Source organism: Pithys albifrons, chromosome 26 (assembly GCF_047495875.1).
Source record: "Pithys albifrons albifrons isolate INPA30051 chromosome 26, PitAlb_v1, whole genome shotgun sequence".
NCBI lineage: Eukaryota > Metazoa > Chordata > Aves > Passeriformes > Thamnophilidae > Pithys > Pithys albifrons.
Window position 1 is genome coordinate 3,729,092 of NC_092483.1, and position 15,682 is coordinate 3,744,773.

Below are 15,682 nucleotides of genomic sequence, written 5' to 3' on the forward strand. Positions count from 1 at the left end.
ACAGCCTCCAACCACCACATCTATCACCAGGCCCTCTCTGTTTGTAAACAGCAGGTCTAGCGGGGCCCCACCCCTGGTAGGGTCACTTACCAACTATGATAAGAAGCTATCCACACACTCCAAGAACCTCCGAAACTGACTCTTCTCTGCTGGGTTGAATTCTGTGGTTCGCTACATGGGGCATGTAGCTGCCAATTAATCTGTAATGCTTTACGTATTGCTTGTACAATTTGTGCACAGAAATTAGTTTATCTGTTTGAGAATATACCTTCGGGGACTTTCAGAATGCGGTATGATTTTATTTAACAGTACTTTAACTGCTTTTCATTATATTTTTGTTCTGCAAGGGAATGCCTCAGGCCACTCAGAAAATGTGTCTGTCAAAACTGATAAACAACGGTAACTCCCCTTTCTTGGGAGTTCGGAAAAATCAATTTGCCAGATTTCTCTTAGAAATTGCTTTCTGTTTATAGTTCTATGCTGTACTTTTGTTTTAGTATTTGGAAAACACACTTCACTTAAGATGTGGTTTGTTTTAACGCTGTGAACAAATTTGGCTTTGCTACTAAACTTTAAATGCTGGTACATTGGGTCTAATTCTTAATAGGTTTTTGCTGTGCTTATCTTTATGAAATGCTAAACTAACTTTTCTGGTAATTTTGTCTTGTTTTTAACTGACTCTATTTACTTTTAGTAGTCTATTTTTATAATTTGCTTGTTTATCTGTATTTACTTTTTCTGGTATTAGAGCTGCTGCTTACAACTTTTTGCTACTTGCAGCAGCTAATTTAGCTTCTGCATTGGCTTTTCTGTTTCTTACCTCTGGAAGAGTGTTACCTCTTAGGTGTCCCCAGCAGTGCGTTATAGCCACCTGTGATGGGAGTTTGACAGCTTCTAGTAGTCGTAGGATTTCTTCAGCATATTTTACATTTTTCTTGTGCAGTTAGAAGTCTTGTTTCTTTCCAGATTGCTCCATGAGCACGTACAATTACAAAGGCATATTTAGAGTCTGTCCAGATATTAATGGGCTTACCTTTTGCCATTTCTAGAGCTCAGATGAGAGCTGTCAGTTCTGCTTTCTGGGCTGAAGTTCCGGTAGGCAGGGGTTTTGATTCAATCACTTGTTCTGTTGTGGTGACTGCATACCCAGCCATTCTTGCGCCTTGCTTCATGAAGCTGCTCCCATTGGTGAGCCAGTTCTCTGCATCTAGTATGGGTTCTTCTTTAAGGTCTGGGCAACTGGAAAATACTGCTTCGATGGTTTCTAGGCAGTCATGAGTAACAGGTTCACCTGAAGTTTTTCTTTCTAGGAATGAAGCTGGGTTGGCTATATTAGGCACTTGAATAGTTACATCATCGGATTCGGCTAGAATTGCCTGATACTTCAGGAACCTAGAGGGTGACAGCCAATGGTTTCTTTTCTGTTCCAGCACTGCCGCCACTGTATGAGAGACTAGCACAGTCATTTTCTGTCCTAGCGTGAATTTTCTGGCTTCTCCGATGTTTATGATTACCACTGCCACTGTCTGTAAGCAACTGGGCCATCCTTTGCTTACTTCATCTAATTGCTTAGAGAAGTAGGCTACAGGTCTTTTATGAGAGAATAGCCAGAAAGGCTTAGTTACATCAGGCAAACCCAACGCAGGAGCTTCTCTGAGTCTCTGCTTCAGTAGTTTGAAGGCCTTTTTACCTTCGGGGTTTTAAATACTACAGTCTCTGTTGACTTTCAATAGGTCATACAGTGGCTTTGCAATAAGTCAGTGCTGATAGATTTATAGAAAAGTTCAAAGTTCTCTTACTGTTTGTGGTCTTGGCATCTGACAAATGCTTTTTTTCTTGCTGTTTTCAAGGGGGATTGATCTCTGGAGATTTCGTATCCAAGGTACAGCACTTTTCTTCTGCACCAGTTGGTCTTTCTGTTGGAAAACTTGATCATTGTTATTAACAAATTGTTTCACTGTAGAAGAATGTCAACTCCCAGTGGTTTGCTGTTATTGTTTTAATTCTTTAGCTAATCGACTGCCAAAAACTGTGGGGAGTTTTAAAACCTTGAGGTAACTTCATCAAGGTTAATTGCAATTTTTCTTTGCTAACAACTGACTTTTATTCAAATGCAAATACTTTAACTTTCCTGTGCGAAGGGAAGACAGAAAAATGCATCTTTTAAATATAACACTGTGAACTAGACTAGATTTTTTCTTTTAGTCTTAGTGGGTATTGTTTTGGACTTGATTGCAGCTCTATTTGAATAGGGTTACCTGTTTTGACTTGCCTGGCGTGTCAGTTGCACAGCTCAAGGCTAAGTGTAGAGCAATTACTTACTTTAAATTCAATTTCACTTCATTTGAATTAAATTTTGCCTTTTAAATTTTATCAAGTCTCTATTTAGTAAAGGCTTAGGTGGATTTGATAAATACAAATCCGAGGGGTTTTCAGACAATGAGCTTTTATGGTTGGCCATGGGCTATGAATACATTTATCACTTTTAGGTAACAATACTTTGATTAAGAAAAGAACAGAAGAAGTAGTTCTAGTTATTAGTTAAGAGTCTAGGTTTTTTCTTCTAGCTTAATTTTAATCAGCGAGTCCACTAAGGAAAGACCAACTGATTTCTGTTACTCAGTGTTCTGGTATGCAATGACAGCTGCTTCTTGGTTTTAGTCTTTATCAGGGCAGTTTTGTTTCCAGTGTCCTTCCGTATTGCAGTATGCACACTGATTTTGCCTTAATCCTGTTTGCTGATTTGGCAGGCTGCTTCTTCTGCGCGGTGTTTGGCTTTTTCGATGACCTCTGAAATTCTGTTTTTCTTTTTCATTTACAACAGCCACTATTGCATTAGTTATTTTTTTGTTTTCTTTTTCTTTATACCTATTTTTGTATGCTACCCATGCTTTATTTAACAACTTATCTAGATCGTTACACTCTGATCCTGTCACTTTTTGCAACTCTATTCTAATATCATCCCAGGACTGACCGATAAACAAAGGAATTAACAGTATTTTCCCTTGCTCTGTTTCAGGATCTAGAGTTGTATATTTGCATACAGCTTCTCTTAGCCTGTTTTAAAAGTCTGTCGGAGTTTCTTCTCTGTCTTGCTTTATTTCATATAATTTTGATGAATATGTTGCTTTCGGAGAGCAACCTTGATCTTTTGCCTTATTTTTCTGTCCTCGTTCTAATGCCAGCACTAAAGGTTCCGGTGGGGAAGTATTTATATTACAACTTTGCAGCCACTCATGCTTATTACGTAAGGTAAAAAACATGTCAGCATACATAATTTCATCCCATTTTCTTTCCTTCTTAAGGAAAAGCATAAGCTGTTTGAGAGTATTATAGCTAATAGAACCATCAGCTGGCCATTTTTCTCCATCTTGTAGGATGTACAAAGTCCATAGGTTTTTACAATATTTAATGAGTGTCTTTTTATTCAGATTTTTGCCTGGGGACCCTCCTAGGCCTTTCCAATGTTTTAATATACATCCCAGGGGAGTTTTAGTATTTATTTCTTCACTTACATTGGCCCCCATTGTAGAGATGGGTTATTTTCCTTTAATTTAAACTTTTAACGGGGTCTCTGATTTAAAAAAAATGGTTTTTCGTTTACCACGTCAGTAGGATTTGTAATGGATGTATGCTTCTCACAATTCACTGTAAGGTTTGTACAGATTCATATATATATATATATACAGCAAATGTGTATTACCACAAAAATCCACAAGATGTCTCTCTTAGATTATAACAGATCTGGATGTATTTGAACAAATATCAATCTCTGTGTTCTTTCACAAAAATATTCAGCCCACTTGACTTCTTATAACATTTGATTAGAAAAACAATGAGTACACCATAAATATAAGGTTTGGCTTAAAAATATTTTTAGCTCACCATCTAATCCAGGGATATATATATTACAATAGTTACACCTTGCAATTACATATAGTGAGCAATCACAGAGTGGACAGATTTTTATCTGTGGTCTCAAAAGGTGATGAGTGTTCACAGTTAATTTCTCAATATCACCACCCGTTAATCTTTATCATAACCCATGTTAATTAGGTGCCACCCACTTTCTGGATTAAAATGCCACTTTAGCTGTATTAAACTTATTTCGTATAGCATTTTTTCATCAACCTTTTCTTAACAATTCTGCTACTCGGTGTATATAGATTTCAAATTCACACTCAGTTCTGGCTCGCTCTCTTTCTAAGCTCAGTTTGTACTCAGCTATTGAATCAACTTCTTTGTTAGAAGTAGGAATTGCACGACCAATTTGTTTTGTTTTAAACAAAGTTCTGATCCAATTCCAACAAGACAGAAGTTCTTTATCTCATCTGTTTCTGACTGAACTTACTTGAGATTTTTTTCTCTCTGTTTTTTTTTAACAATTTTGTCTTTTTTCCTTTTTTTCTTTTTCCCCACAATATTTTCTTTTTTCTCCTTTTTCTTATTTATGAGCTAGGTTTCTTTATCTCATCAGTCAATGCTTGTTTATAGTAGACAAGGCAACAGGTATGCAGCAGACAAAATAAGACCAGACCAAACATCACACAAGACAGAACAGAACACAGAGTACACGGAGAAACACTTTCAACACAGCATATAATCAACAAGGCAAAGCAGAGCACAAAGCAGCAGCAATTTTCACAGAAGCACTTCTAAAAAGGAGGAACCATATTCCTCTTAATACAGAGAAGCACTTAAAACAGGAGGAAACACATTCCTCTTAATGCAGACAACAGGAGGAAATACCATATTTCCTCTAATACAGGTAATAGTTGGGATTTTGTCCCTCTGGAAAGACCTGCGAGAAACCGTCACTTCATCGACTTATGGATTAACAGATTACAAAACCAGGCTAAACAGATTATACAAAATAAAACAGAAAACAATAAATACCTTTTTAAATGCGGTTGGCCACGTCCATCACTGCTTAAGATCCAAGTCGGGATAGGGGAGCCTTACCAAGCAAAATCTGCCTGGGCGCCCAGAAGGTCCCGCTGTCCCACCTGGGAGCGTCAGCGATGGAGAGGTTCCATCTGGTGGTGCCAAAGGATGCCAACAAAAGACCAAAATGAATGCTGCTAAGAGAAAGTTTTTATCTTTTAGGAGAAAGTATTTATTTGCTGCGCAGGGGAAGTGAGGCAGTGGGTACTGTTGAAAGTTCACTTCCAACTTTTGGTAGGAATTTGGGGGATTTTATACAGTATTAGGATGGGGTGACAACATTTTACATGCTTATTCATAACAGGTGGGGTTGAGGCGGAGTTAGAGGAGGAGTCTTGCTAGAATCTTCTTTTAGGGGACATATTTTGGGGTCGTTCCTGTGCCTTTGGCCATGCTAGGGGGTCTTCTTACTCATCTTCTTCACTTTGAACTTTTCAACTTTCTTTGTTCTCTTGACTCACAGTGGTTGACATCAGGGAGTTTTCTGATTCATGTCCTCCTTAAGTGAACCTCTTATCAATCTGTGACTACAAGGATATTTTAAGTACATTTTGACACATTTCTAGGGTAGAACAATTTATCTGGTATTTAGATAAGGCTGGTAGTACCAGTCACATGGAATGTGAGTGTCACAGTTTCTCAGTTAACTCTTTAAAGCCGAATGCCTGTTTCAATTCCCAGCAGACTTCCAGCAGGTTAAAGTCTCCCACAAGAACAAGGGCTGGCAATCTTGAAACATCCACCAGCTACTTGTACAATAATTCATCCACCTCTATTAAAGACACCCACCAGGATGTTGGCCTTCCCACTGATTCTCACCCATAGGCATTCAACCTTATCATCACTAACCTCAAGTTCTATAGATTTAAGAGACTCCCTAATATATAGAGCTACCCCTCCACCTCTCATACCTCACCTGTCTCTTCTGAAGAGTGTGGAGCCAGCCATTGCAGCATTCCAGTCATCCCACCACGTTTCAGTAGTACCCCTCTTATCAACCTCATCACTGTAAACCTGGACTACGAACAGTGGGTAATAATCAGAGGGCTGAATTAGTTCAGGGAGTTTCCTGGTGATATTCCTTACCTGGGCCCCAGGGAGGCAGAAGATTTCCCTGTGGGATGGGTCTGGTCGGCATATAGGGAGGGCCCTCAGTTCCCTTCAGAAGGGAGTCACCCACTACAACTATCCTTTTTTTCTTCTTAATACCTGAGGTTGTGATCCGTCTGATGGAGTGCAACTGGAAGACCTTCCAGACAGATTTTTTTTCTTGAGTGTCATCTGCCTAACCCTCTAGATCCAGGGCCTCATACCTATTCTGTAAGGGCACCTGGGAAGGCGATGGGAGTCAGGAAGAGATTCTTTTACCTCCATGATCACAGACCCATTTCCATTTCCCCCGATCTACTAGGTCTCCTCCTTCTGCCTGATGGCAAGAGGGACAGGGCATCTCCAACTCCTACTGAGCTTTTCTCAGGGTTGGAAGGGTATAATTCCACCAGTATATTTCCCTTTCACTCTCCCTAATACTCCTTAGCCTTTCCACTTCTTCCTTAAGCTCTGCCACTAGACAGAGCAGACCATTCACCTGTTCACACCATATGCAGGTGTCTTTTGCAGTGTCCTCCGGTACTAACACCAGGCTCATGCACTCCCTTGCAGCCAGTGACCTGGACAGCTACATCCTTCTTGGGGGGTTCTGTCTGGGTTAGCACACTCCTGCTGGCAGCAGCAGCAATGGCTTTTGACCATTTGTAAACCATTGCTTGATCTAGTGGAGGTGGAGGGAGAAAAAAAACAAACAAAAACCCACAAACAAAAAAACACTACCACATCCAGACCTATCATGCAACCCACCACCAGAAGCCAGGAGGGTGGCTACACCCTTCCTGGTTACTCGCTGCCTGCGCAAACTGCAGTGCAAACTGCAGTGCAGTACCATGCCTCCACTGATGTGCCAAGCTCCTGTTTACTGTGCTCCCTAGAGCTGTTCAAATCACCTGCCAATGGTCCTGGCAACACCTCTTACTTGCCTGATTGGCTGCCAAGAGGTTGCCATTGGCTGCCAAGAAGTTGTCATCCAGGTGTTTTAAAAATCTTCTGTACCTGTTTGTACCAGCTGTATGGTGTTCCCAGTTAACATCCAGCAAGCTGAAGTCCCCCATAAGAACAAGGGTGGTTGATTTAGAGGTGTCCTTTAGTTTCTTAAGGAATAATTCTTTGGTGTCATTGTCCTGGCTGGGTGGCCTATAGTAGACTCCCACAATAACATCCACTGAAACAAGAACAAGGCCTTAAAAAGTTAACTGAGATAATGTTAGTGCCTTGCTCTGCAAAGTACTGTGTGAACCTTTGATAACTTGTTCTGTCCTGACTAAATAGATGATAAGAATATACTCCAAGCACTCCAGTAATCATAAATAAGATAAAGCGGACATTCACAGAAGATAAGGAGGACATGAGTCAAAAGTTTTACAAGTGTCAGCACCTGAGTCAAGTTCAAAGCAAAGAAGAGGAGCAAAAGACCCCAAAAGTGAGGTGGAAGGCCAGAATGACCCCCTGACAACCCTGCCAAAAGAAGGTCCAAGAAAACTCTGTCTCAGCCTCCACCTAAACCCTACCTATTATGAATATGACAATTAAATGTAGAAATTATATGAATATGTATGTTAAGATGTTGTAACTTTGTATAAAAACTGTATAAATTACCCTGCTTTTCTCTGAAACAGGGGAGCTAGTTCTCCAGTGCAAACTGGCTAGCCCCCAATGTTGGAAAATAAATACCTTTGCTGCTTAAAGATAAATTGTCTCTAAGCAGTTCTTTTGGTTCCGTGCCCGTTTTGGCATCACCACAAATAACTGTTTCTCCCTTAATCCTTACCCAAAGGCTTTCAACCATGCCATTGCCAAATGCAAGCTCCATAGATTCCAGTCCCTTCATTGCACAGTATACCACCACCACCTCATCTTTCCTGCCCTGCCTATCCCTCCTGAAAAGCCTGTAACCATTCAACATGGCACTCCAGTCACAGGACTCATCTCACCAGGTTTCACTTATGTCAATGATGCCACATCACTGGGATTGGGCCAAGGCTTCAAGCTCCTCTTACTTGTTCCTCATGCTGTATGCATTGGTATGGAAACATTTCAAGTGTGGTTCATTGTAGCTGACACCTCATGGAGCAGACTGAGGGATCTCAATAGCATGCAGTCCCTCAAATTTTGGCATGCTATCCCATTGCTTATCACCAGCAAGTCTGGTTTTGTCCATTCCCCTCTTCCAATCTAGTTCAAAGCTCTATCAATCAGCTCTGCTAATTCCTGCACAAAACCCCTTTTCCCACTCTCAGAAAGGTACATCCCCTCAGGCGTCATTAGACCTGGTGTTTTATAAACATAGTCAAAAACCCCAAAATTCTGCCCATGACGCCAGCCTTGGAGTCACATGTTGATCTGATGGGTCTGCCTCTTTTTTTCGTTATTCTTCCCTGCTACTGGAAGGATAGAGGAAAACACTACCTGTGGTCCTGATCCTTCAACAAATCACCCTAAGGCCTTGAAATTCCTTTTGATCACCCTTGGATTTCTCTTTCCTGTCTTGTCACTGCCAACATGAAGAATCAATAGCAGATAATAATCAGAGGGCTGTACTAGAGAACTTTCTAGTAATGTCCCTTACCCAGACCTCAAGAAGGCAGCACACTTCCCTGTGGGTTGGGTCCATTCAGCATATTAAGCCCTCCCTTCCCCTCAGAAGGGAGTCACCCAAGACAACTACCCTTCTTTTTTTTCTTAAAAGAGGTGGTCATGATGCATGGAGTAGGCTGTCTTGTTCTAGGCAAACCCTCCATCCACCTCATCAGTTGTCTATCTTTCCAGTTCCAGGGCCTCATCTGTGATGTATAAGGTACTAAACCCATTTCTCAACTCTAAGTTTTCAGGAGGAGGAAGAACCTTCCTCCTAGTACAGACAGTGACCAACTTCCATCTTTCATGTTCAACAGACCTTTGACTTACTGCTTGATATGGTTCTGAGCCCACCTGCCTCTCCACTGCAATGGAGGTTTGAGACTCCTGAGACTGTAGGGTCTCTGAGAATACCCTATCAATCTCTCACTCATTCTCACGAATGCTGCACAGCCAGCTTTACTTCCTCCCATAATTCCTTGACCTGGCAGCACAGCTTGTCAACAACAACACACCTTCTGCAGAAGGGATGACTGTCAGCCCCAGCCTCATGGAGAGGCATCAGGCACTCCCAGCAACCTGAGACCTGGAGAGCTACATCTACTATCAGAAGGTCTGTCTGAGTGGAAGCCTCTGACACAGCTAGTGCAGTAACTCCAGCAGCTATGGGGGAATGAGCACTGTGATGTGTCAAAATCACACTTGAGGGAGCATACGCTAGTAAAACTGAGGATGAAGGGGACTCTCTGTGCCGTGGTAGTTTTAGTTAGGCCTTAGTTTTGGTAGGCCTCAGTTTAGTAGGCCCTGAGAGTGCTACGCAGATATGAAGGGACAGGTTTATCACCTGACTTAAGCAACCAAAGAGATATTTCATACCAGCTGAGAGACCTGTAGTTCCAGGAGACCAGGCCTCACTGCCACCTTGCTGCTACTTTGCAGCTGTTTTGGTTTGGGGAAGTAAACAATGTTATTGTTAATCTCTCCCTTTTCCTTGCTGGGTGTTTCTCGGGAAAGGTCTTTTTGGGGTGTTTTGTGGATGGGGTGGTGCAATTTGTGTTCGGTGAGAGTGGGGAGTTATTGTTGTTTCTTTTTACCTTTGTATATATGTGTTATATTGCATTTGGCTTTTACTTTTCTCTCTTCTGTGTAAATATAAAAACCTTGACATTTTAAGTTCCAGTTTTTCAGGTTTTTTTTCCTCCCTTTACCTCAGGGGTGGAAGGGGCCTCTATGACCCTGTAATTGGTATTTAGCATTTTGCCAGGTGTCCTAGTTCAGCTGGAGGGACCAGCTAACCCTGTGTGGTGGTGATCAAACCTGTGTATTCCACCCCCTCTATTCATTCCCCAAGGACAATGGGCCATTAGCAGCAGCTGCCCAGGGAGCCATTATCACTTCACACCCAGCCTGAGGGGGGCGGAGCTGCTAATGGGCCATCAACAGCTCAACAACCCCTGGCTCCCAGAGTTAATCACCCATTGTGTGAGTCCCCGCCCAGGGGGAGGGACTGAGTGCTCCCTGAGGGTACATAAGTGGTGGGTAGGAAGACCTCAGGACCTTCTCGTCGGATCCAGAGCAGCAGCAGGACCTCGACAGCAGGAGATCACCGCTCTCGCCCAGACCACAGCCCTCGCCTGCACCAACAGGTTTTCCTTTTCCTTTTGCTCTGGACTTGGGGGAGCCACAGGGGTCTCAGCAGAAGGGCAAACAAACCCCCTTGGGTTTGTGCCCCAGGACACTGGGTTATACTGCTGGGGTATTGTGAGTTGAAAGCAATTTCCTTTGTGTATCAGTGTTGTTATTGTAATATTATTATTAAATTTTAGCTCTGACTTATAATCTCTCTCGTGGTGAGTTCATTTCCCCTGCTGGTTCACCTTCAAACCAGCACATCTTTTGGCGCCCAACGTGGGGCACGAGAGAGAAGTCAGAACTACAATTTCATTTTGTGTATTTGGGTACAGAAACTCCCTGACTACCATGTTGCTTGATGTATTCATGTGGATGGTGTATCTGGGCCTGTTCATATTTCGACACATGGGGAACCATGTGCCTGTTTTGATGCTCTCTTTAATACCAGGGAGAAGGATCAAAATTGCTTTATTAATATACTATGTTTATGTTGTCATAACATCAGAAGCAATGAATTTCATTGTGAATGTATATTCAGTCTGGTCTGCCTGTCCTGGTTTGGGTTGTTACCTCTGGGGTCTCATTAAAAATAGCACCCAGACTGTGGGGAAAACAGGCGGAGATGGTTACTTCCACCTTTTCACCTCTGCTACAACAATCATTGAAAATATTGAGCTTCCTTTTGATGTTAGGGACAGCATAATCCTGCTGTTAGTGTTGCTTTGTCTCCTCTGTACTGTATACACCATGTTTAGGGTCAGAACTGGGCTCTCTAAGGAGACTTGCTGGAGGCCTGCCCTGGGAGCGGATGATGTTGAGTGGCACGGGAAGTGGGAAGATATGGGCCAGTATTTGGAGACCTTCTCTCCTCAAATGATCTGGAAATTCACCCCGGAACAACTGCAGGACCCTGCCAAAATGCTAAGCTATGTGAAAGGAAGATGCTCTGGTAGTCCCAGAGATGTGCAGCTCACAGCAACCTGCTGGGCCCTGGCCACTGCCTACCGCACACTGCTTGGTGTGGTACAGCATCATCAGGAGGAGGAGAAAAGGAGCAAACCCACCAGCACCATGTCCACCCAGACCATGACTGAGCCAGAGAGGAAGAGAGATACATCAACTAGCGCCATGTCCACCCAGACCATGACTGAGCCAGAGAGGAAGAGAGATACATCAACTAGCGCCATGTCCACCCAGACCATGACTGAGCCAGAGAGGAAGAGAGATACATCAACTAGCGCCATGTCCACCCAGACCATGACTGAGCCAGAGAGGAAGAGAGATACATCAACTAGCGCCATGTCCACCCAGACCATGACTGAGCCAGAGAGGAAGAGAGATACATCAACTAGCGCCATGTCCACCCAGACCATGACTGAGCCAGAGAGGAAGAGAGATACATCAACCAGCACCATGTCCACGCAAACCATGGAGGAGCCAGAAGGACAACAGAAACCGATAGCAGTTGCCCCTGTCCAGAAAAGAAAATCAAAGACCAAATCAGTTCGTATAGTGCATGACGAGGAAGAGTCAGGACCTTCATCTCAAGCAGAAGAAATGGAGCCAGAAATAATCACCCGGTCCCTATCCCTGGGAGAGCTGCGTGAGCTCCGGAGAGAGTTCACACGACAGGCAAATGAGTCCATCTTGACCTGGCTACTTCGAATCTGGGATGCTGCAGCCAATGATACAATTCTAGATGGGAGTGAGGCAAGGCAGCTGGGATCCCTGTCTCGAGATGTTGTCATTGATCAGGGCATTGGAAAGAGACAGGAAACTCTCAGCCTCTGGCGGCGACTGTTGTCAAGCGTGAGGGAGAGATATCTTTGTAAGGAGGACCTCCACGTACAGCAAGGACAGTGGAACACGATGGAACAAGGTATCCGGTGCTTAAGGGAATTAGCCGTACTGGAGATAATCTTTTCAGAGGATGAGAGATTCCCTAAAAGTCCAGATGGTGTCCAGTGCACATCCCAGATGTGGTTAAAATTTGCACGACTTGGGCCAGAAATGTATTCTCGCTACCTTGCAACATTGCAGTGGAGAGAGGGAGAAGACAAGGTGGGTGCACTGGTCAGCAAACTCAGGATTTATGAAGACACTGTCACTGCTCCATTACGAGCCCATGTCTCAGCTGTGGAAACAAAACTGGCTGAACTGGAAGAGAAGATTAAGGAAGGACTCTTCCATATCTCTCCAGAACAAACAAGAGTCTCCGCCATCAGAAGCAGGCGTCTCCCAGCTAAGGAGAAAGGGTACACTCCACGCGGCAATCTGTGGTTTTACCTCCATGAGCATGGAGAAGATATGAGGAAGTGGGATGGGAAACCCACCTCTTCCTTAGCAGCTCGGGTACGTGAATTGCAAAGAGGCACAACTAACACAGGCAATTCTTCAAGGTTGAAGGCTGCTCCGGTCTCTCGTGGGCAAGGCTCCAGACAGTATAGGAATGATGATGTTATGCCCGATCCTCTTGAAGGAACCTCCCGGTCATATTCACAGGGAGAGCGCAGTGAATACCATGACCAGAACTAGGGGGGCCCTGCCTCTAGCCAGGTAGAGGAGAGGGACAATCGGGTTTATTGGACTGTGTGGATTCGGTGGCCTGGCTCATCAGACCCACAGAAATACAAAGCTTTAGTGGACACTGGCGCACAATGCACGTTGATGCCATCAGGATACGTCGGGGCAGAATCCACCTCTATTTCTGGGGTAACAGGGGGATCCCAACAGCTGACTGTACTGGAAGCTGAAGTCAGCTTGACTGGCAAGGAATGGCATAGACACCCCATTGTGACTGGTCCAGAAGCCCCATGTATCCTTGGCATAGACTACCTAAGGAATGGATATTTCAAAGACCCAAAGGGACTGCGTTGGGCCTTTGGCATAGCTGCTGTGGAGACAGAGGAAATCAGACAGCTGAGCACCTTGCCTGGCCTCTCAGAGGACCCTTCCGCTGTAGGACTGCTGAAAGTTGAAGAACAATTGGTACCGCTGGCCACAGCCACAGTGCACCGTCGGCAATACCGCACTGACCGAGACTCTGTGACCCCCATACACAAGATGATTCGTGAGCTGGAGAGCCAAGGGGTGGTCAGCAAGACTCACTCACCCTTTAATAGCCCCATATGGCCAGTACGAAAGTCCAGTGGAGAGTGGAGGCTGACGGTGGATTACCGTGGCCTCAATGAGGTCACACCCCCCCTGAGTGCCGCTGTGCCGGACATGCTGGAGCTTCAGTATGAGCTGGAGTCCAAGGCAGCCAAGTGGTATGCCACCATCGACATTGCCAATGCCTTTTTCTCCATTCCGTTGGCAGCAGAGTGCAGGCCGCAGTTTGCTTTCACCTGGAAGGGGGTGCAGTACACCTGGAATCGACTGCCCCAGGGGTGGAAACACAGTCCCACCATTTGCCATGGACTGATCCAGACTGCATTGGAAAAGGGTGAGGCTCCAGAACATCTACAGTACATCGATGACATCATTGTATGGGGGAACACAGCAGGGGAGGTTTATGAGAAAGGAAAGAAGATAATCCAGATTCTCCTAAGAGCTGGTTTTGCCATTAAACGAAGTAAGGTCAAGGGACCTGCTCAGGAAATTCAGTTCCTAGGAGTGAAGTGGCAAGACGGGCGTCGTCAGATTCCAACAGAGGTGATCAACAAAATAGCAGCTATGTCCCCACCGACCAGCAAGAAGGAAACTCAGGCTTTCCTAGGCGCCGTGGGCTTTTGGAGGATGCATATCCCTGAGTACAGTCAGATTGTAAGCCCTCTCTACCTTGTGACACGGAAGAAAAATGATTTCCAGTGGGGCCCTGAACAACAACAAGCCTTTGAGCAGATTAAACAGGAGATTACCCATGCAGTAGCCCTTGGGCCAGTCAGGACAGGACAGGATGTGAAGAATGTGCTCTACACTGCAGCCGGGGAGAATGGCCCATCCTGGAGCCTCTGGCAGAAAGTACCTGGGGAGACTCGAGGACGACCGCTGGGATTCTGGAGCCGGGGATACAAAGGATCTGAGGCCAGCTACACCCCAACTGAGAAAGAGATCCTGGCAGCGTATGAAGGAGTTCGAGCTGCCTCAGAAGTGATTGGCACTGAGGCACAGCTCATCCTGGCACCCCGACTACCAGTGTTGGGCTGGATGTTCAAAGGAAAAGCTCCTTCTACCCATCACGCCACTGATGCCACATGGAGTAAGTGGATCGCTCTGATCACACAGCGAACCCGGATAGGGAATCCTAATCGCCCTGGGATTTTGGAAATCATCACCAACTGGCCGGAAGGTGAGAGTTTCGGATTGTCCTCTGAAGAAGAAGAGGAGCAGGTGACACGAGCTGAGGAGGCCCCACCATATAACCAGCTACCAGAAGAGGAGAAGCGATATGCTCTCTTCACAGATGGCTCCTGCCGCATTGTAGGGACAAGCCGGAAATGGAAAGCAGCTGTATGGAGTCCTACACGTCGAGTTGCAGAAGCAACTGAAGGACAAGGTGGATCAAGTCAGGTTGCAGAGCTGAAAGCTGTTCAGCTGGCTTTGGATATCGCCGAACGAGAGAAGTGGCCAAGACTCTACCTTTACACTGACTCGTGGATGGTGGCCAATGCTCTGTGGGGATGGCTGGAGCGCTGGAGAAAGGCCGGCTGGCAGCGCAAAGGGAAACCCATCTGGGCGGCTGAGATGTGGCAGGACATCGCTGCCCGGGTAGAGAAGCTGAGTGTGAAGGTCCGTCACGTAGATGCTCATGTACCCAAGAGCCGGGCTAATGAGGAGCATCGTAACAACAAGCAGGTGGATCGAGCTGCCAGGATTGAAGTCTCTCAGGTAGATCTGGATTGGCAGCATAAAGGTGAATTGTTTCTAGCCCGATGGGCCCATGATGCTTCTGGTCATCAAGGCAGAGATGCAACATACAGATGGGCTCGTGACCGAGGGGTGGATCTAACTATGGACAGTGTCTCACAGGTTATCCATGACTGTGACACATGTGCTGCCATCAAGCAGGCCAAGCGGGTGAAGCCTCTATGGTATGGTGGACGGTGGTCGAAATACAGGTATGGGGAAGCCTGGCAAGTTGACTACATCACACTTCCCCAAACACGCCAAGGCAAGCGCTACGTGCTGACCATGGTAGAGGCAACCACTGGATGGCTGGAGACATACCCCGTATCTCACGCCACTGCCCGGAATACCATCCTGGGCCTTGAGAAACAAGTCCTGTGGAGACACGGCACACCAGAAAGAATAGAGTCTGACAACGGCACCCACTTCAAGAACAGCCTCATAGACACCTGGGCCAGAGAGCACGGCATTGAGTGGGTGTATCATATCCCCTACCATGCTCCAGCTGCCGGGAAAGTTGAGCGGTGTAATGGACTGCTGAAAACAACCTTGAAGGCGTTGGGTGGGGGAA

At 45.2% G+C, this 15,682-nt stretch overlaps 1 protein-coding gene across 7 annotated transcripts in view; it reads right to left on the reverse strand.

Annotated features, from left to right (window-relative positions):
* The window catches only part of LOC139683048 (zinc finger SWIM domain-containing protein 6), a 203,492-nt gene that overhangs the window by 167,782 nt on the left and 20,028 nt on the right, over positions 1-15,682 (reverse strand). For 2 of the 7 annotated variants that reach the window (XM_071577789.1, XM_071577790.1), the window contains exon 1: positions 4,897-8,627. The exons of 2 other annotated variants lie outside the window; for them this stretch is intronic. Coding sequence is in view for 3 of the 5 variants with exons in the window: in XM_071577788.1 (XP_071433889.1) it covers positions 1,034-1,043 (10 nt within the window). In the remaining 2 variants the exon portion in view is untranslated. Of the gene's footprint in view, positions 1-1,033; positions 8,628-15,682 lie in introns of those variants that run through there. 3 more of the 7 variants (XM_071577788.1, XM_071577787.1, XM_071577785.1) reach the window with 3 other exon arrangements.